The 21,091-nt window shown below is 46.6% G+C and overlaps 1 protein-coding gene across 1 annotated transcript in view; it reads right to left on the bottom strand.

The window, feature by feature from the left end:
- Positions 1 to 3,395: 3,395 nt before the first annotated feature.
- Positions 3,396 to 21,091, bottom strand: part of HTR3A (5-hydroxytryptamine (serotonin) receptor 3A, ionotropic) — a 20,499-nt gene continuing 2,803 nt past the window's right edge. Inside the window, exons 2-9 of the mRNA XM_006890793.1 lie at positions 20,689 to 20,855; positions 18,256 to 18,300; positions 17,102 to 17,211; positions 15,258 to 15,427; positions 10,689 to 10,849; positions 9,292 to 9,502; positions 8,984 to 9,205; positions 3,396 to 3,794 (exon numbers count right to left, since the gene is read on the bottom strand). Of these exons, the coding sequence (XP_006890855.1) occupies positions 3,496 to 3,794; positions 8,984 to 9,205; positions 9,292 to 9,502; positions 10,689 to 10,849; positions 15,258 to 15,427; positions 17,102 to 17,211; positions 18,256 to 18,300; positions 20,689 to 20,855 (1,385 nt within the window). The 3' untranslated portion in view covers positions 3,396 to 3,495. The remainder of the gene's footprint in view (positions 3,795 to 8,983; positions 9,206 to 9,291; positions 9,503 to 10,688; positions 10,850 to 15,257; positions 15,428 to 17,101; positions 17,212 to 18,255; positions 18,301 to 20,688; positions 20,856 to 21,091) is intronic.

Below are 21,091 nucleotides of genomic sequence, written 5' to 3'. Positions count from 1 at the left end.
ACCTTATAGACTAGAAATAGCTCCCATCTGTTGATCTCCCAACCCCTTAGCACCTTCCTGTAGCATCAGAAGCCTTTTTCAATTTTATAGTCTGAGGAGAGCATATCACAGTTGTTACTACAGACTAGGAGGCAGGCACCATGGCACCCACAAATACTTACCCTGCTTGTCAAGTAATCTGACAGAGAGGAGGAGAACCAGCAAACTCTGAGAGGTGCTGATATGGGTTGTTTCTGGTTTCCTCTTTCTATTTATGGCTGAACATGAAGTGAGCCAACATGGCCGGTTCCAGGAGTCATAATAAGTGGGAAGGCACTTCTGGGTGCCCTCAACCCTCAGCCGTCAGGCAGAGTCAAGGTCTCCTTGAGGGAAGACTAAGGTCAGCACCAGTGGACTGGGTGTTATTAGAGTGGATGCTCAGGGGAGGTCCTCTGCCTTTGCCTCAGTTTCCCAAGTCTGGGCAAGACAGACTGGATGCTGGATCGATGTGCTGATTGGACGTGGCTAGTGGAGCAGGAGATGTTACATGTAGCGGCTCACTCACGAGGTGGTTAATTGGCGGCCTCAATGCTGGGCTCTGTCGCACCATTGATTGTGGACGAAGGGTGGGGAGGGGGAGATGAGGAATCAATAGGTTGATTAGTGTCTTACTAGCTCTCTGGTTGGACACTTTGTCAATAACCACCCACTTAATGACCAGTGGTGTGTTGACAGGCCCAGACTGTCCACCTTTCCATGGCCGTGAATTGAGAAATGATCGTCACCTAATAGCATGACTGGCCCAGCCAGGACTCTAATAGAATGAGGTAGCTGTTGGCCCCAAGACAAGACCAAGGTGTGGACAAGTAGGGGCCACCCTGAGGTTAGATGAACTGTCTTTTTCTTCAGTCCAGTCCTCCTCATCAGAAGACAACACTTGTGAGTGAGGCCAATCTCCATCTCCTCCATTTGCTGCACTTTACCGGGAAACCCTGATTCATCAGCAAAGCAAGATAGATGCAGGGCACCTATCACAGAGTCCTGATGGCACTGTAGGTTAAAAGTCAGGCTGATAACCTAAAAGGTCAGTGGTTTGAACCCACCAAGCCCATGGAAGAAAGATGAGGCCGTCTGCTTCCATAAAGGCTGACAGTCCCAGAAATGCTGTGAGGCAGCTCTGCTCTGTCCTACAAGCTGGCAATAAGTCAAAACCAAGTCCAGGCCAGGGGTGATTGGTCCCGTTTTAACTAATATCAAAAGTACAAATGTCTGAGGTGGAGGTAGCAGGTGAAAATTCATTCTATCTAATGAGTTTTTGGGGCACGTTGGAGAAGCTGGAGTGAGAAGAAGCCAAGAGAAGTCGGTGTCCTTAGCCTTTCAGTCCCCTCTCTAGACTCTGGGATTGTCCACCAGCTAGAATTGTAGGGTGTGTGGGAAGATATGGGTTCAGGCTTCCCACAATAAGCTCTGTGGAGGCTGTGGAACTGCTAGGACTCATTTATCCTGTATGACTTTGGGTCTGTTTCCTTTTAGCCTGGCAATATTCTCACTCGATGGCACATGACTCTTCCACGTCTTCCTCAAAGTGACAGGTGCTCAAGACAAGGAAAGGGGTAAAAATAGAAGGAGAGAGAGGAAGCTGGAGGGAAGCTGACCCTACACTGAGGGGGATGAGGCAGGCGGTGGCCCAAGGGGCTTCTGACTTTCCTTCCCTCCAGACTTGCTCCATGTGACAGAAGTGGTGCAGGCCTCATTAGCCGAAGAGGGGGAACCAGTATATGAGGAGGAAGATTTGGCCACCCTTGTTCTCTTGCTTTCTTGTGGCTGCTAAGTAGTAAATCAAGCCTTGGTCTTTTTCCAAGTCAGTGGGTGCTGGCCATGGTGCTGATATTCCTGTCTCCTTTGCAGGCTCCTTTTAGGGCTCAGCTGGGTAGTTGCTTGTAGGCAGCGAGTGGGCTTCCTGCTTCACTCAATCATCAGGAAACCAGACAAAAGATTATGTACTCCCTCTCCATCATCTTTCTAGGGTATCAGAGGACTGCGTATCCCCCTCCTGCTAAATGGCCTGGTCCAGTATTGCATACTTTAAATCCCACTGCCGTGCTTCAGGACAGCCCCATTTTACCAGCTCCCATTCCTTGGTACTCTGGTGCCATGGTGGTAAAGAATTGGGCTGCCAACCTAAAGGCATGTCAAATCCACCAGCTGCTGCATGGGAGAAAGATGGGCAGTCTGCTCCTGTGTAATTAACTACTTCTGAAAACCTGCTGGAGGGTCAGCTGTGGGCTGTTCTGACTTGACAGCAAACAATAAGAATTCCCTGGTACACTGGGGAGCACCAGACAATGGAAGCCACAGATAATTCCTAAACCTCATTTCTACTTGTAACTGTAAACTTCCTCTTCTACCCACCTAGGCTTTTCTCAAAACTGAAGACAAGAAGTCAAGGAAAGTGCACACAGCTTTGTCACATTTTATTACAGCACCATCCCTGCCATCTGATGGTGGAGGCAGGAATGCTGAGGGGCGTGGCCACAGGTGAAGTGAAGAAGGAGAGAAGACATCAGAGGTCTGGATGGACCAAATGCAGAGCTATCAGGGGCACAGAGTAGAGCTGGTTTTGCCTTCCATCTGAAAACAAGGAGGGAGAGTTGAGCAGAATTCCAATACTCCTTATTTAAGGAAGTGTTAGGGGAACTGAGGCTTATGGGAAAGGGATGGAAGACTTTTAAACACCAAGTTCTTGGGGGAAGGATCCCTGAGTCTAGATTACTGAGAAGAGCAGGCACTGGAATCAGGTCAGGGGAAGGACTACACATGCATCTTAAGAAGGCCCCTGAAATGATCAGCAAATATCCTCAAGCATAGTGGGCACTGTGAGAATAAGGTTATGGGATGGAGTAAGTAAGACAGAAAGAATAAGAATGTTGATACAATGGGAAGACTATATTTGAATACTATGTGTAGAAACTATTGAATGGGTCCTATTTTGATATGCATACTTCAGTTGAAAATGTAATATATATCTATCTATATCTGTATCTGTCTCTATTTCTATATATCTAGAGAGAGAGAAACAGACAGATGCAGAGATATAAATGTTGTTATGCACTGTCAAATTGGAACCGATTAATTCACAGCTGATCCTCCAGCAGGTTTTCAGAGGCTGTAAATCACACAGGAGGAGACTGTGCATCTTTCTCTCACAGAGCAGCTGGTGGATTTGAATCACCTGGCTGTGTGTTGGCAGTGCAATGCCTTTACCCACTAGGCCACCTGAGACTGATACAGAATTTACAAACAGAACAAACTAGTTGTTCTTGTTGTGAGGTCCTGTGGAGTCAATTATGACTCCTCCTTGTGACCCTATGAGCGACAGATTTGCATCTTGCAAACTAAGGTGAGGAGATGGGAAGAAATGTCCCTAGTGTCCCCCGGACCCTGAAGGACCTGAGCAGAAGTCCTGCACACCATCCTAGCCAGCCCCACACCTACCTCCTCCTGGGCTGTGCCCACTCAGGAATACTGCCAGATGGACCAGAGTGTGACCAGCGTGATGCTGTAGGCCAGCACGGCCAGCAGGTAGATGCGGAAGAGCAGCCTGTCTAGCACAGAGCCCACGCGCAGCCAGTCCCGGGCCACCTCTCGGCTCTCATCCCGCTTCTCCAGAAAGTGGCGGATGGTGGACAGCTCGTGCAGCAGCCCCCGAACGGCCAGCGAGGCCTCCCTGGGTGGTGGGGGAGGGCTGCCTCTGTCCCTCGGGGACTTGTCAAAGTCCTGGGGTCCTCCTGGGTGGCTGCAGTGGTTTCCCATGGCTGGAACAAGAAGGAGGCATTGGCAAGAGGCCTTGACTCTGCTTTTATGTCATTTTATGTCGTCGTTAGCTGCCATCCAGTCAGCCCTGGCTCTTGATGACCCAGCAGCTCTGCTCGGTCCTGTGCCATCAGCTAAAGACCAGACTATTGTCATCCACTGGGTTTTCACTGGCTGGTTTTTGGAAGCAGATTGCCACAACTTCCTTCCTTGTTCATCTTAGTCTGGAAGCTTCACTGAAGCCTGTGCTGTTAACCACATGCGAGCCCACACTGACAGGTGGAGGGTGGCTGAGTGTGACGTGCATTGGCTCGGAACTGGGCCTGGTCTCCTCTTGGAAAGGGAGAATTCCACCACTGAATCACTACTGCTCTCTCTGGACCTACAGCCCATAGAATTTTTATTATGAAAAATTTCTGCTCTAAAATAAATAAAGAATTACATTATAGATTTGTATATCTACCATCCGACTTGAACAAACACACCCTCTGTCATTGCTGTTGAATCAGAACCAACTCATAGCTGAGCCTCCAGCGGGTTTTTAGAGGCTGTAAATCACGCAGGAGAAAATTGCCTATCTTTCTCCCTTGAAACTGCTGGTGGATTTGAATTACCAGGTTAGTGTAGCCTGAAGAAATAAAGCTCCTACCCGTTTTCAGTTATAGACCTGTATATTCCTCCGTAGTGACATCCTCTGCTTCCTCCCCAGATCATCAACATCATAAATTTGGTGTATTCAGTTTTATAAACCTGTGGATTTCCCCCAGAAATTATATATTCTTATTTTAGCTTCATTACAGCCCCATAAGAAAAGTGTAATTAAGGTGGTTACTATTCCTACTTTTTATATGAAGAAGCTAAAGTTCAGAGAAGTTAAGTGGCTTAATGGTGAGGCCATGCACACCCTGGAAACTGAACTCCCTCTCTCATGCCCTCTTTACTACATCTTATACTTCAGGAGGCTGGCCAGTGGTCCCTGCCCCCCAGAAAACTCACCTTCAGATTAGACTGCCTTTACCAGGTGAGCTGTGAACTTAACCAGAAGCTGTAGGCTGTCTCGTTTTGCTGACTAGCTCGTGATAAGAGGGACTTAGATAGACTAACTGTTTCATGGGACAGGCCTGGCCCTAGCCAGGAAAAGGGTGAAAGTAGCAAAAGCTGGTGGTTAAAAGCAGGAGTTTAGTCAAGTGCTCTATGACTTCAGGCAAGCCATTAGCCCCTGGCTCTAATTATTCACTTGTAAAATGAGAACAACAGAAAATCCAATTGGGTGACCATGACCACGGTAATGCATGAAAGTGCTTTGCACTCACCTGGCCAAAGTGCTCAGCAAATCAACCAACAAATCACTTGCTATTGTTGTTTTTGTTATGGGCCATCGAGTTGTTTGCGACTCATAGCGACCCTATGTACAAGAGCTCTAAACGCTGTTCTATCCTGTGCCAACCTAGCCATCTCAAATACGCTTATTCCCACCACTCCAGTCACAGAATCAATCCATCTCATCGAAGGTCTTCCTCTCCTTTGCTGCCCCTTCACTCTGCCAAACATGATATCCCTCTCCAAGGGCTGCTCTCTCCTTGCAACATGCCCAAAGTATGTCAGACGAAGCTTCAGAATCCTTGACTCCAAGGAGCATTCGGCTTTACCTTCTCCAGGACAAACCTGTTTGTTCTCCTAGCAGTCCATGGTATACTCAACACTCTTCTCCAGCACCACAGCTCAAAGGCATCAATTCTCTTTCTATCAACCCTATTCACTGTCCAACTCTCTGATGCCTAGCACATAATTGCGAAGACTACAGCGTGGATCAGGTACACCTTAGGCTCCAGCCTGATGTTGTTACTCTTCTGTACTTTTGAGAGGTCCCTCACAGCTGACTTTCCCAATGCAATTCATCTCTTGATTTCCTGGCTGCTGGTACCAAGAGTGTTGATTGTGGAGTCAAGCAAACTAAAACTGTTAACTATCTCAATCTCTTCACCATCCATACTGATGCTGCCAATTGGGCCAGTGGTGAGGATCTTAGTTTTCTTGATGTTGAGCTTCAATCCATATTGGTGGCTGCAGTCCTTGACCTTCTGTAGCAAGCGCTTCAGGCCCTCCTCAGTTTCAGTGAGCAGGGTTGTGTCATCTGTATAACGCAGGTTGTTGATGACTCTTCCACCAATCCTGATGCCACATTCCTCTTCGTACAGCCCAGTGTCTCGGTATGGAGACAGAATATATCACTTACACACCCCCTTCTTGATTTTGAACCATGCAGTGTCTCCTTGCTCTGTTCTGATGACTGCCTCTTGGTCCAAGTATAGGTTTCGCATTAGCACAATCAAATGTTCTGGGATTCCCATTCTTCTCAGAGTCAGCCACAGCTTGTTGTGATCCACACAGTCAAAAGCCTTTGCATAGTCAATGAAGCACAGATAGACATTCTTCTGGTATTCTTTGCTTTCTGCCAAGATCCATCTAACATTAACTATAATATCCCTAGTACCACGACCTCTTCTAAATCCAGCCTGTACATCTGGCTGTTCTCTGTTGACATATTGTTCCAAACATTTTTGGATAATCTTCAGCAGAATCTTGCTTGCATGTGATATCAATGATATTGTTCAATAATTCCCGTACTCTGTTAGGTCACCTTTCTTTGGAATGGGAACAAATATCGATCTTTTCCAGTCAGTGGGCCAGCTGGCTGTTCTCCAGATTTCTTGGCAAACTTAGCACATACAGGGCAGTGTCTGTCTGTTGAAGTATGTCAAATGGTATGCCATCAATTCCTGGAGCCTTGTTTTTTGCCAATTCCTTTAGAGCAATTTGAACTTCCTCCTTCATCACCATAGGCTCTTGCTCATATGTCATTTCATGAAATTCTTCTGTGTCAGCCAATTCCTTCTGATACAATGACTGTGTATTCCTTCCATCTTCTCTTGATACTTCCTGGATCATTTAACATTCTACCCAAAGTATGCTTATGTATTGCCACCTGTGGCCTTGAAGTTGTTTTTCAGCTCCTTCAGCTTAAGAAACGCTGAGTGAGTCCCGCCCTTTTGATTTTCTGACTCCAGCTCTCTGCACATTTCATTATAGTATCTTGCTTTGTCGTCCTGGGCTGCCTTTTACAATTTTCTGTTTAGTTCTTTGATTTCTTGGTTTCTTCCTTTAGCTTTGGCTTCTTGGCGCTTTAATGCAATATTCAGAGTCTCATCTGACATCCATCTTGGTCTTTTCTTCTTTTTCAGCCTTTGTAATGATTTTTTGAATTCTTCATGGACGATTTTCTTGATATCCTCCCAGAGCTCGTTAGGCCTACACCCGTTGGTGCTCAAGGCCTCAAACCTGTTCCTGAGATGGTTTTGAAATTCGAGTGAGATAGACTTAAGATCAAATCTTGGTTCCCATGGACTTGATTTAATTTTCCTCAACTTCAGCTTGAACTTGCATATGAGTAGTTGGTCTGTCCCACAAATCAGCACCCGGCCTGGTTTTCACTGCTGATATTGAGCTTCTCCACCTAGTCTTTCCACAGATGTAATCTACTTGATTCCTATGCATGCCATCCTACCAAAACAGAAGTTGTGGTTGTGCACAGTCCAGTCAAAACCAGCTCATTGCTGACTCTCCAGCGTGTTCTTTTTGCTATTGTTGTGTACTGTTGAGTCAGATTTGACTCATAACTCTGAAAACTCCAGTGGGCTTTCAGAGACAGTATATTACCTGGGAGGAGATTGGCTGTCTTTCTCCCAGGGAGTGGCTGGTGGATTTGAACCACGTGCCTCTGGGTTGGCAGCACCCCTCTTTACCACTAAACGACCAGAGCTTCTTTACATACTCTGGAAGCTAGAGATTCTGATGCACTGTCTCTCTGGACTTACCTTTTCCATCTCACAGGTGTTTGAATTTCTATGGGGCCTGGTCTTTGAACTGTTCAGAGGTTTTAGAAATTGTGGCTGCATATTTAACTTTGGGAGGTAAAGTCACTGGGAGGTTGAAGTGTTTTATAGTGGACTGCTAACCTAAAGGTTGGTGGTTTGAGCCCTCCCAGTGGCTCTAGTGGAAGAAAGGAAGACCCTCAACAAGATAGAGTGATGCAGTGATTTTAACAACATGCCTAGGCCCAGCGGAGACTGTAAGAATGGGTCAGGACTGGGTGTAAGTTTGTTCCATTCTTCACAGGGTCACTGTGTGTTGGAGGCAACTCAACACCACTAAATAACAACAGTGGCTTCGTGGGACTTGTTTTCCTAAAGATTACAGCCTAGGGAACCTTGGGGAGCGATTTGGCTCTGTAACACATGAGGTGGCCATGAGCCGGCCTGGACTCCATGACAAGTTGATCCTTGATTTATGGATCCATCTCAGAGAGGAGCCCCTCAGCCCGGTGATCTCAGCTTCTGGGCTTTCTGTCCTGCCTTTTTCCACAGCTGGCCAGTGAGCAGATGGAAACTGATATGAGAGTCCAGACTGGTCCCACCCACCGAGGCTGACTGTGGGGGGTGTCTTGTACAGGACAGAACCCAATCCTAGGCCCTCCTGAGGCTCCTCTAGTCTGTAATCAGGGGCCTCTCCAAATTATGAGGAGCAGTCATGTCAGTGTGAGGATTGGTGTGCATCTGATTCAGAGCATGGTCTTTTCAGTCACTTGCTATGCATCTGAGAGCTGGGCAATGAGTAAGGGTGACAGAAGAAGAGTTGATGCCTTTGAGCTGTGGTGATGGAGAGAAGTACTGAATCCAATGGACTGTCAAAAGAACAAACAGGAATGTCTTGGAGAAGGTGCAGCCAGAGTGTTCCTTGGAGGCAAAGGTGATGAAGCTTCATCTCGCATACTTTAGGCAAGTTTCTAATGTAGGTTATTCTTTAAAGAGAGATATCATGCTCGAGAGGGTGAAGGGGTGGTGATAGAGAGGGAGACCCTCAACCAGGTGGACTGACACAGTGACTGCAGCAATGGGCTTGTGTGTGTCAGAGATTGTGAGGATGACCCATGAAAGGACAGAATTCAGATCTGTTGTTCACAGGGTCGCTATGAGTTGTACTTGCCTTGGCACCTAACAACCACCACCACAACATAAGCTTTTCAGCATCACACACACACACACACACACACACACACACGACTCCAGCAGCTCTAGATCCAGGGGAGAGGTGGACACTACACTCCTGGTTGTCCCAGCTGTCCCGCTCTCACCTGAGCAGTCATTGATGTTGGGGGCTTGATTGGAGGCGGAGAGCCGTGGGGAAGCGGCCTGGTCCCCCAGGCAGAGCAGCACCGTGATCCTCTCCAGAACCAGGCGCCGCAGCCAGGCGGGCACCGGCTGCTGCAGGTCTTGCTTGTGCACTAGCCGCACAATGAAGATGGTCTCAGCCAAGCTTATCACCAGCAGAGCCATGCACACGACGAAGTAGACACCTGTACACACCAGGGAAGAGACACGCAGGGAGTGGGCAGGGTGTCCCCTTTGCCACACTGGGCTCCGCCCCCAGGAGGGGTCTCACCGATGAGGGGCGTGCCGATGGCTGTGGCTGGCAAGGTGTCTGACACAATGATCAGGAAGACGGAGTAGCCCAGGAGGAGTGTGATCTTGAAGGAGACCCTTTCTCCGCTGTCCGGGGGCAGGTAGAAGCCCACGATGTCCATGACCATGAGGAAGATGCTGGGCAGAAGGAGGCTGACCGCATAGAAGAGGGGCCGCCGGCGGATGACCACCTGGGACGGGAGAGCAGACAGACCCTGCACCCCAAAGCCACTCCTGTTCCACACTCCCCCGTTTGCAAGAGCTGTCAGCCTAGGTTGCCCAGAGAACAGGACAGCCCCATTGTCTGCTTCTGGATTCAGGCTATTGGAAAGATTTGTTGCAGTTCAGGATAGGTGAAGGGACAGTCAGCTGAGGTTTCTCTATACACTTTGTTGAAGCTCCAGGGGGATTTGTGTAATTTCAGGGTTGGGAAAGAGCTAAAGAAACCAAGGTCTTTTCAACTACTTCATATGTATTTGAAAGTTGGACAATGAACAAGGATGACAGAAGAAGAACAGATGCCTTTGGATTGTAGTGCTGGAGAAGAATGCTGACTATCCCATGGACTGCCAAAGAATAAACAGGTCTGTCTTGGAGAAAGCACAACCAGGATACTCCTGGAAGGCAAGGACGGTGAAACCTAGTTTCACATCCTTTGGGCATGTTGTCAAGAGGGCCCAGCCCGTGGGAAAGTGCAGCACGCTGGGAGAGACGGAAAGTCAGAGCAAGACCCCTAACAGATGGATTGACACAGTGACTGTAACAGTGGACAGGAGCATATCAGAGATTGTGAGGATGGCGGGGGAATAGGCCAGGTTCAGATATGTTGCTCATAGCATCACCAGGAGTCCGTGTCAACTCAATGGCTCCTACCAACAACACATAAGGCCACCTGAGCAGCTCTTGGCGCTGTAGTCCTAGGGGAGCTGAGATACTAGCCCTAAGCGGGTATCTTCCTGGTGGTCCTAATAACTAGCTGCTCAGAGAGAGAAGGTGAGCAGTCTCCTCCTGTGTGATAGATAACTGCTGGTTATATACTGGGCTGGTTGGTCCTGACTCACAGCAATGAATTGAGTAGTTCAGACTACCAGAGACTACTGGTGGGGTAGGGGTTAGGTGCTTGGTTGTTACCTGCAAGGTCAGTACTCTGAACTTACTAGCTGCTTTATGGAGAGAGAAGTGACGATCTGCTCCCATAAACATTACTATTTGGGGAAACTCTAGAGGCTATTTTTACTCAGTCCTGTGGGATGAGAATCAATTCCTCAGCTGTGTTCTTGGTTTGGTTTTATTCTGATGTTTACCTGGTGAGGGGGAGGGGAAGGCTAGTGAGCATTATTCATCACTTTACCCACATTCCCTCCCAGGCCCACTCACATAGAACTTCATTTCAGCGTAGCACTCGCTGCCTTCGATGCTGAACTCCTGGAACTGCGTCAGGACCCCCAAGAGCTCCCACTCGCCCTGGTTCATGAAGACACTCCGGTCATACTTCACCTTCTCCGGTTTGCGCCACAGGGACATGTTGATGTCTTTGACTGAGAAAGCAAAGAAGTAAATTAGTTTGAGTATCTAGTCGCAGCTGCAGGCCAGACCTTAACAGTGGAACAGGGGTGGGGGTTGGAAGGAGTAGGAGATGGAGGAACAATCAAGGGCTTTGATGTCAGGTGAGAGTTCAGGTCTCAGCTTTTAATATTCACCCTCAGTTTCCTCAGCTATAAAATGAATCAATCCATAGTAATTAATGATATAAAATGCAATATACAGAAATTATTGCATGAAACAAAATATATATGAATGAAATTGTGTAAAAATGAATGATGGTATAAACAAATAATTTTTTTAAAAAAAGAAAAAGAACTAGAAATACTGACTTTCTGTCACCATTGTTGTAATTCCCTGAGAGGTTTTAAGTCGTCCTGAAAAATCTTACATTAGGTGTATTTATCATATATATACACATATAAAGAGCAATGTTACACATCATACCTGCCTTGTGGGGCTGTACTGAGGACAGATGAAGCCTTCAGTGAAAACATCTGGCAAAATGCAAAGGCCCACACAAAGCATAGCCCAGAAAGCCTTCTATTTCTCTTTGTGTCTATGTTTTTGTTGGTGTCTCTATGTGTTTTTCTCTCACACACATACACAACACACCCCTTCTGAACACCTTGCTTGGGTTCCCTATTGTTGTTGTTGTTGTTGTTAGGTGCCATTGAGTTGCGTACGACTCATTGTGACCCTGGGAACAGCTGACCTGAACCCTGCTCTATCCTGTGCCAGCCCCACCATCCCAGACACACTAGAGCCCATTGCTGAAGTTAACATGTCAATCCACCTCACTGAGGGTCTTTCTCTCCTTTGCTGATTCTCCAATTTCCAAGTATGATAAACTCTTCCAAGAGGTAACCTCACCTAGCTACACATCCAGAGTATGAAGGACAAAGCTTCACCCTCTTTGCCTCCAAGGAGCACTCTGGTTGCACTTTTTCCGAGACAAAGATGTTTGCTCTTTTGACAGTCCATGAATTGCCCATCATGGAAGTGAATATTCTCCATCTTTGCCTTAGTAGAATTTCCTGTCCTTAAAGGTGCCTTCAGAAAATAAGCAAATTCCTCAAAGTTCTGCTTCCCTGTATTTGTGCTGGAGAAGCAGACATGCATCCACACCTGGAAATACAGAGGGTATCCATTACAGCAGAACATTGGGCAAGATTGAACCGTCTGTTAATTAGGAAAATGCTCAGCATATTATTGTGACTGATTTAATAGCAGTTAAAATTGATGGGGATGATAACATAGAAACATATCCCAGATCTCGTGTTGAGTTAAATAAAGCAAGCAGCAGTCTATCATAGTACACACAAAATGATACACTTAAGTAAGAGAAAAACCTCATAAAACAATGTCCATACAATTCCCACAGGTCGGGGTGTGCACATGTGTGTTTATGCACTGAGATACATCTGGAAATAGAAATTCACAGAGAAGGACCTGGAAGAACACACTGTAAGAAGTTTATACCAGTCAACGTGGCTAACACTTGGTGTGGCCAAGCTCTTGGTGAAGAGCTTGGGATTGAAGCCAGAGGTCAAAGGCAACTATAGTCTTAATTATGGTTTTTGCTCAAGAAAATTATTATTATCCCTGTAATTTAAAGTTAATTGAAGAATAAAATAGGAATGAAAATGTTATTGTTGTGTACTCTTGAGTAGGAAGCAGTCCATAGCTGCCTCTCCAGTGGGTTTTCAGAAGCAGTCAGTCACACAGGAGATCACCCATCTTTATCCTGCAGAGCAGCTGGTGGATTTGAGCCACATACTTTGGGGTTGGCTGTGCAGTTCCTTACCTCTAAGTCACTAGAGCTGGAAGGTACTTTTTAGAGGAAGGTCACTGAACCAGTCGTGAACAGCTAGGATTCAATTTCCTCAATCAGAATTGAATTTGCCCAGCTGTACCCTTTGTGCCAAGTACTATGTTAGGGATCCAAAGTGAGTCAGAAAATCTAGTAGAGATGTAGCGATGAGATATCTACTAAGTTTATATCTAGTAGAGATGCAGACATTGAACAAGTACTTACAAGTGTGATAGAGGTGGGAAGGAGAACATTAGTAGCGGGGATGGCCCAGTCTTGGGACCAGGAGGTGATATCCCTGAATCACTGCTTGCTATGCTGTGATTAGAAGGTTGATCCTGCATCTATCTCATCATCTTCTCGCTTGCCTGCCATATTGCTTGTTGATCTTGGATTTGACATCCTTACATGTCAGCCTGCTGTCTGACCTGCTTGGCTTGGGTTCATCAGACTCTGTAACAACATGGGTCAAGAGAAGCCTCTAGACTGTCATCTGATACTTGGGCTTGAGACTTGCCGGGTTCTGCAAGTAAGTAACTTCTTTGATATAAAGAGATAGATAGATAGATAGATAGATAGATAGATAGATAGATAGATAGATAGATAGATATAGATAGATAGAAGCTGTTTAAATTTCACTGGTCTTCTTCTAGAGAATCCAATCTAAGAGAGTTGGCCAGACTAGAAATAACTTGAGAGAAGGGGAAGAGAGAAATTGGAGGGGGCAAGGTCTCCTAGAGGAGAAATAAACATGTGAGAAGAGGAAAGAAAAGCAAGTTTTCAGTCTGCAACGGCCAAGAGTTGGCTGGAGCAGGCTGTGGGGAGTGTGCACAGCTGAGGCTGGGGTGGTGGGTGGCGGCAGGGCCCTACTGCCCAGCTCTTGGGTTTGGATGGTATCCCAGGAGTGCTGGGAAGCCATCAAGGGTTTAACAGAGAGTGATCTGATCAGATTTGCATTATAATAAGATCTCTCTGGCTACTGTGAGGGAAGAAAATGAATATGGAAGTTAGAGGTTATTGAAAAAAAATAGGCAAGAGATGAGGCTGGCTTGAATTAGGGGGGTGGCAGGGAAGATGGTTAAAGTGGGTAGGTTTGAGAAACTTTGAGTGTCAGACCCTGTTTGTGGTTGTGGAAACAGATTGCTCCTCACATTTCTTATTAAATCCTGATGACTTGGGTGAGTGCATGGGCATCAGTACCAACTCCCTGAGGAGGATGAGGAAACAGAGAGGCTCGGCAACCTCAAGAAAACAGGTGTTAAGTAAGTTGGTTAACCACCTCTGCCTGTCAGTTTGTTATATGATTTTAGGTGTGTTTGGGTTTTTTTTGCTTGCATATTGTTGTGTTTGCATGCTTATGTTTGCATGTTATTATAATGCTATAAGTAATGCCAACAGCATCCCCACACTGAACAGGTACAGCAGAGCTTCTACGACTAAGAATCACAAGAAAGGACTGGTGATCTATTTCCAGAAATTGTTGTTGTTTATTGTTATGCGCCATCAAGTCGCTTGCGACTCATAGAGACCCTATGTACAAGAGCCCTAAATGCCGTTCTATCCTGTGCCAACCTTGCAGTCTCAAACACATTCATTCCCACCACTTCAGCCACAGAATCGATCCATCTCATCGAGGGGTTTCCTCTCCTTCGCCATCCCTCCACCCTCCCAAACATAATGTCTCTCTCCAAGGACCAGTCCCTCCTTGCAACATGCCCAAAGTATGTCAGATGAAGATTCAGAATCCTTGACTCCGAGGAGCATTCTGGTTTCACCCTCTCCAGGACAAACCTCTTTGTTCTCCTAGAGTCCATGGTATATTCAACACTCTTCTCCAGCTCCACAGCTTCAAGGCATCGATTCTCTTTCTATCATCCCTATTCACTGTCCAACTCTCCAATGCATAGCATGTAATTGCAAAAACTATATAGCCGGGATCAGGCTCATCTTAGTCTCCAGCCTGACATTGTTGCTCTTTAGTACTCTTGAGAAGTCCCTCACAGCTGATTTTCCCAATGCAGTTCATCTCTTGATTTCCTGGCTGCTGTTACTGAGAGTGTTGACTGTGGAACCAAGTAAACTAAAACTGTTAACTAGCCAACCAAAACCCATACATATCATAGTAGAACATTGCCTGATAAAATGCCAGGAGATGGCATTGTATTCCCCCTAGGTCAGAAGACACAACACAAAAAAACTCAACCCATTGCTGTCGGATTGGAACCAACTCATTGCTGACCCTCCGGTGGGTATTCTAAGACTGTAAATCTCACAGAAAGAGATTGCTCATCTTTCTCTGGAGGAACTGCTGGTAAGTTAACATTTGGGTTAGTGGTGCAATGCTTTCCTGATTACACTATCAGCATTCCCAATGGCATTCTACAATAGCCAAAATAATAGGCTCAAATGACTGACAGTCAAGATGCTTCAGGACTTAGCAACGTTTAGTTCTGGTGTATACGGGGTCACCAAGAGACATGCCAATTTCAGCTAACAACAACTGGTTAGATGCAAAGGCATCCATGCTCCTCACCGGGATGTCCAGCGGAGCCCCCACACAGCACCCCCACCCCTGAAGCTCTTTTACTCACTGGTGTGCAGCCAGCTGGTGAAGGTCAGGGAGCAATTCTGAACGTCGAAGGGGAAGTTGTAGATGTCGAGGCTGCAGGAGGTCACCACCTGGAGGGGCTTATAGTTGTGGACACTACCATCTTGCTGCACGTACACGTACGGGATATTTGGAGACTTCCCCACATCCACACTGGCCAGGGAAAGAGAGGTCAGATTGGAGACTCAGGAAGGAGCCTCTTGAGCTAATCCTGGGGGTCTGAAGGTGTCTGCAGGGAAGCCCAGCAGAGAAAATAATGCAAAGAGAGTTTAGGCAGTAGAACAACGTGGCTAATTCTGTCTGGCTCCAATGTTTCCAACTTTCCTGTCTACCTTTCATAGCTTTTCTTGCCACTGTCATGACTACTTTCAAAGCAATAGAAGCTGTTTCTTATTTTTTTTTTCTTTTCTGATTCTTGCACCACAGCTGCAGAAAGGCAGGACAAGACACTTAAAGCCTCAAACCACAGGTCTTGGGGTGGGTGCTCAGCTGTCCCCACACTGTTGCCCCCTGAGGCTGGACACAGTGGCTTCTGGGATCATAGCTCAGACAGAAGGGCCCACTTGGTGAGAGGGCAGAGCCTTGAGCGCCGTCCCACTTCTGGCTTCTCTTTTCTTCCTATCCCCAGAAATCCTTGTGAAATATAAATAGTCAACTCTGAAGGGAAAAGGAAGTAGAGAAATCATTGAAAAGAACTGGGGGAGGTCAGAAAGGTCTCTTAGAAAACTCATTGTCCTCATATCAGAGTTGACACATAGCTGACCCTCCCTTGGGTTTCCAGGGCTGTAAATCACACAGGAGGAGATTGTCCATCTTTCTCCCAAGGAGCTGCTGGTGGATTTGAACAGCCAGAGAGGTGCCACCTTTGGGGTAGGAGTGCGACTCCCTGTGGATTATGCCACCAGAATTGTCCCGTAAGATCTCATTCCACTCTTGTTGACTTTTTATTCTTACCCTCTCCCCACAACCAATGAGGCACAAAGCGGGTGAGGTTTGGGGTCTACAGCCTGCTGATTCCTGTGGAAATAGGCTCATGGCGGAGAAGCCAAGTCTGAAGCTATTTCAGTTTAAACTAGAGATTCAGGCAGAAGTGAGTGTCCCAGAACTCCTCCAGTCACCTATAAAGCAATGTTAGTAATGCCCCCTGGGATTGGACAGTGCAGAAAGTATTAGGAATGAACCCTTTCCACCTTCTGTTTCCCAGTCACTTCTGCCAACTTCCCCAGCTGTGAACTCAGTAGCCCAAGCAATGGAGCCTGAAGGAACTTCAAGAAGGTGTGATGAATGGGACCAAGTAAGACAGCATTGGCTCTGGGAGTAAAGGCAGGTTGGGGTCGTGGCTGGTCGAACACTTGTGTAACTTGAGAGATTTGAGCTCCAAACCTCCTCTGTGACCAGGCTGTGATGGTTAAGTGGCCCATTGACTTTTTTAAAAAAATACAGCTGTCTTGTTTTGAGGAAGGAATCTCCTCCCATGCAATTTGCACCCCAGGAAACCCAGTCAAGTCAGTTGTGTGTCTGGTTCATGTGTTACAGGTCAGGATGAACTCACTCATGGGCTTCCATTTCCCTGCAACAGGGGACTCCTGGACCAAGAGCTTCTAGTTTTAACATCAGGCATAGTGGATAAGGAGTTTTCAAAAGGAAAACAAAAGGGAGAAATGATGAAGGAGAACTTGGGTCACCTTCTGCTGTAGCTCTGCACATGTAGATGGAACATCTCAAATGCAGAGGCAGGGATCTTGTCTCCCACCACCTGCTCCAGCCCCGTCACCTGCTTCAGCCTTTAGCTCAGCTGGCCACCCAGCATGGGATGAGAATACTCACAACTCATTGATGAGAATATCCGGGACCCAGATGCTGTCAGTGGGGATGGACAACTTGGTGACATTGTCAAAGTCCTCGGGGTTCCACTGCAGAAACTCATCAATCCAGCACTAGGGGAGGAGTAAGCATGGTCACAGGAAACCCCACGTCCAAGACAGAGGCCAGTTTAACTCCTATTACTTTCACCCTGCAGTGCCCAAGCCAAAGGAGGCGCCCTGGGAAAACCTGGGTGTCACTCAATCACAGAGCAGTGACTGAGCCGAGGCACCCAGTCCACCCGTTCCTGCTGAGTGGACCCTGATGCACGGTGATTGCCCATTGGGTTTCCACATTCGTAAATCTTTGTGGAAGGAAAATTGCCCGTCTTTCTCCCTCAGAGTAGCTGGTGGATTCAAACTTCTGATCTTTCAGTTAGCAGCACAACACATGATGCACTAGGCCACTGAGTTCCTGATCAATAACTCAGAGGCCCCCAACTCAGTAATTCACATACTCCCTGCCATATAGACAGAGGTAGCCTCTCCTAGGGAGGAAAGGTGTTTCATCCTTCCTGATGCTCTGACTCCTTTATCTAAAAGCTGAGTGTTTTAGATAACTTCTTGGGGGTGTGCATATGTAAATCCTATTGAAACCTCTACATCTTGGCCTACACTCCCCTTCCCTGCTGCAATGCCTGACTTCTTTGCCTCATTATTCATAGGGATGTAACCAAGGCTTCTGTCAGTTCTCTCCTCCAGGAAAGGTGTCAGGTCCCCGATTCCCACCTGTGCCTGCTCTGCACCCCCGTTGCTTGTGCGTTGTCCCCACTGGACATGCTGCGCTGTTGCATTTCAATTATCTCTTTGCAAGTCTTTGCCTGCCCTCGTCTGTGCACTCACTGCAGGCAGGGCCCGTGTCTATTCTGTGCCCTTGGTATCAATTCCTTGTCTGGAACTCGATGAGAAACCCAGCAGCAGAAGCTTTAGAGATTCTCCTCCAGGGGCGTCAGTCAGGCTTCCGTCTATCTCCAGTCCTGAGGTCAAAGGGTCTTGACTCCTGGATCTGGCACTGAGAGTGCCTCTCACCAAACCCTGAGATTCCCAACTTCCTGCTGGCAGAGGAATTCTGTCTGGATAAATAAACTCCAATGCCAGGAGATGGACTGATCTGCTCACCTGCCGGTACCAGATGTAGGTGGTCAACACCTGATTCTTCTCGTCCTGTAAAAAGGAAGAGAGATCAACTCAGGTGACCACGTGTGCTGGACGCCCATCTCACTGATACATATCCCCACGGGAGCTATATCTTTGTATCCCTGCTCCCTTGGGAGAGTACAGTGTCTCCACTGTCCCTCCTCAGAGGGACTGGGACACGCTCAGCTGAAGTTTCCTGGAAAGCCAAGAAAAATTGATCTTTTACTCAGGTGTGCCTATGAAAATCCAGTGTGATTTGAAAACTTGTTCTGAGTCAGATCTAGATCAAAGGCAATGAGTGAATGAGTGTCTAGGAAGAAACACAATTATTTCTTTTAGAATTTATATAAATCATATATAAATAAGTATGTATGATTGATACAGCACAATAAAATGTAAGATTACACAATTACTAGTTGGCATTGAGCCAGCCCTCCAATTTCTGACGACCTCATGTACCTTGGAGCAAAATGCCACCTGGCCCTGCATCTTGTCTATGTTTGATTATGAGTCAGCCCACTGGGATCCACTGGGTTTCCATTGCTTGATTTTTGGCAGCCAATCATTAGACCTTTCTTCCTCCTCTTAGTCTGAGAGCTCCATTTAAACTTGTTCAGCATCATAGCAATAAACAAATCCCCACTGAGAGACAGGTGGTGTTTGCCCATGGGTGCCCTAGCTAGGAATCACAATATGGTTTTTAGATGCAGTTGAGCTGACTACAATTCACAGCAACCCTCTGAATAATAGATCAGACCCTTGCTCTCTCCTGGGCCAACTTCATGATCAAGTCCATGATTACAGTCACCTGTGTCAACTCATCTTGTTCTGGTCTTCCTCTCTTTCAATACATTTCTTTCTGCATTTCCCAGTGCCATGTCTTTTCCCAAAGCCTGGCCCCTCCTGAGTAAGGAGGTCAGTTTAAAGATTAAGGTATGCTTGATCCAAGCCATGGGATTTTCATTTGCTTATTATGTGGTTGAAAGTTGGACAGTGAAAAAGGATGACAAAATTGATCCCTTTGAATTGTGGTGTTGGTGAAACGTATTTAATACCCCGTAGAACAAACAAGTCTGTGGTGCATTAAGCACAACCAAGGTGTTCTTACAGCAAAAACAGTGAGGCTTCATCTCACATACTGTTATCAGAAATCATAGTAAGAGATAATAATGAAGACATACATGTTATACTGTATTTTGTATATACACGTGCCTGGTATGAAATAAAGAGGTACAGGCAAAACAGAGTGGAAAATGAATCATTTTTCTCTCCGTACATGGCTCCCACATTCTCTTCTCAAAACAACTATAGTAACCAGTTGACTGTGATTCTTTCCAAAGATGTTCTAAAATGCTTTGATCTCAGAGCACATCAAGATGAGCAAGTCAATTATAGTAGAAACTGTAAAGTCAGTTCACCCAAGCCTAACAGATGTCTCTGCTTATCTGCCTCTCTGCCATTGCCATCTTCTTCCTCCCTGCCCAATGTCCTATCTCCCCTACTGGGCATTTCACACCTCCCTGGGTTGACCATTGTACACCATTGGGTCAACTGGTCAATGGATAGATTAGCTAATTCTCTGACAATCCTGTAGTGACATCCACCATGTACCAGAAACCTGTGTAAGTCACCACACTCATAGAAATAGACAGGACACAGTCTTGACACTCCTGCATTTACAGAGGGCAGTAGTTAAAATGCTATCTATTGGAGAAACGAAAGTTATACAAGTGTTCAAGTCTTTCATTCATAGGGTTGCTATGAGCCTTCTACAACTCGATGGCATTTAGCAACAACGTTAATGTTGAGAATTACATACACAATTATTATATAAAGTGATCCGTTGAGACAGGAGCTTAACTCCACAGAGGTCACAGACCACACTCCCAGCCTCCTGGCTTCTCCACGGTCCACAGTGACTCTAGTGTGGGACACTGGGATGAATAGACAGCCTGAGGGGACTTAGCAGGTCCAGCATGGTTCACTGGATTCACTCCCATGTCATCTGCATGACACATTTCAGAAGCTTTGTCTTACAGAGTGACAAGTAGCAAATGTAATAGCCTAATGACAGGTAAAACCTTAATTGGATCATCTGCTTTATTTGGGATTGTCTACCATTTAAGAATAAACATCTAATAACTTGAAAATAATATTTCAGAAATGAAAGAGTAACCCATTGGTTGTGGTGGTTTGACAGAATCACAGGACACGGCCAGGTTTTCAGATCTGGACAACTTGCTCATGGGACCCTCTCCCTCCCAAGTGCAGTCCTAGATTCCAGACGTCAGGTACCATGGGTACGTGGGGGCCACAGTGCTGCTCAGGGGCGACATATTCTCCCATAAATGTCACTCCACCCCCAAAGGTCCACCTCAGAGTAGGGGGTGTCGCAGGTGGGGGCCGAGCGCTTACCACGCTGAGGATGGCATAGACGATGACGTCAATAAACACGGTGGTCGGCTTCCTCCAGTCCCTCACAGGCCTCACGCCCTTCGTGTAGTTGGTCAGCAGGCAATCCGAGAGCCTCAGGAAGGCAGGCTTGGTGGTGTTGGGGCTCTGGGGGCACTCCCTCTGCCTGGCTGCAAAAGAGAACAGCACAGAGTGGACCCCGTTCTTTTTCTCTGATTTGAAAACTATTGAAATAAATTTGTCTCCACTATTCCCACCTGATGAAATTCCTGGACTTCTCCACAGATTGAAATTCCCAGCCAGACCATTCTGTCTGCAATGATTTCTGCCAAAACTCAAACATGTTCTCCCAAGGGAGGGGTATCCTATGCATTCGTGTGTGTGTGTGTGTGTGTGTGTGTGTGTG

This window comes from Elephantulus edwardii, unplaced genomic scaffold (genome assembly GCF_000299155.1).
Source record: "Elephantulus edwardii isolate Elephantulus edwardi_28Jun2011 unplaced genomic scaffold, EleEdw1.0 scaffold00093, whole genome shotgun sequence".
NCBI classification, from domain to species: domain Eukaryota; kingdom Metazoa; phylum Chordata; class Mammalia; order Macroscelidea; family Macroscelididae; genus Elephantulus; species Elephantulus edwardii.
The sequence above is the reverse complement of the archived record's forward strand: the minus strand, read 5'-3'. Positions and strand labels throughout refer to the sequence as shown.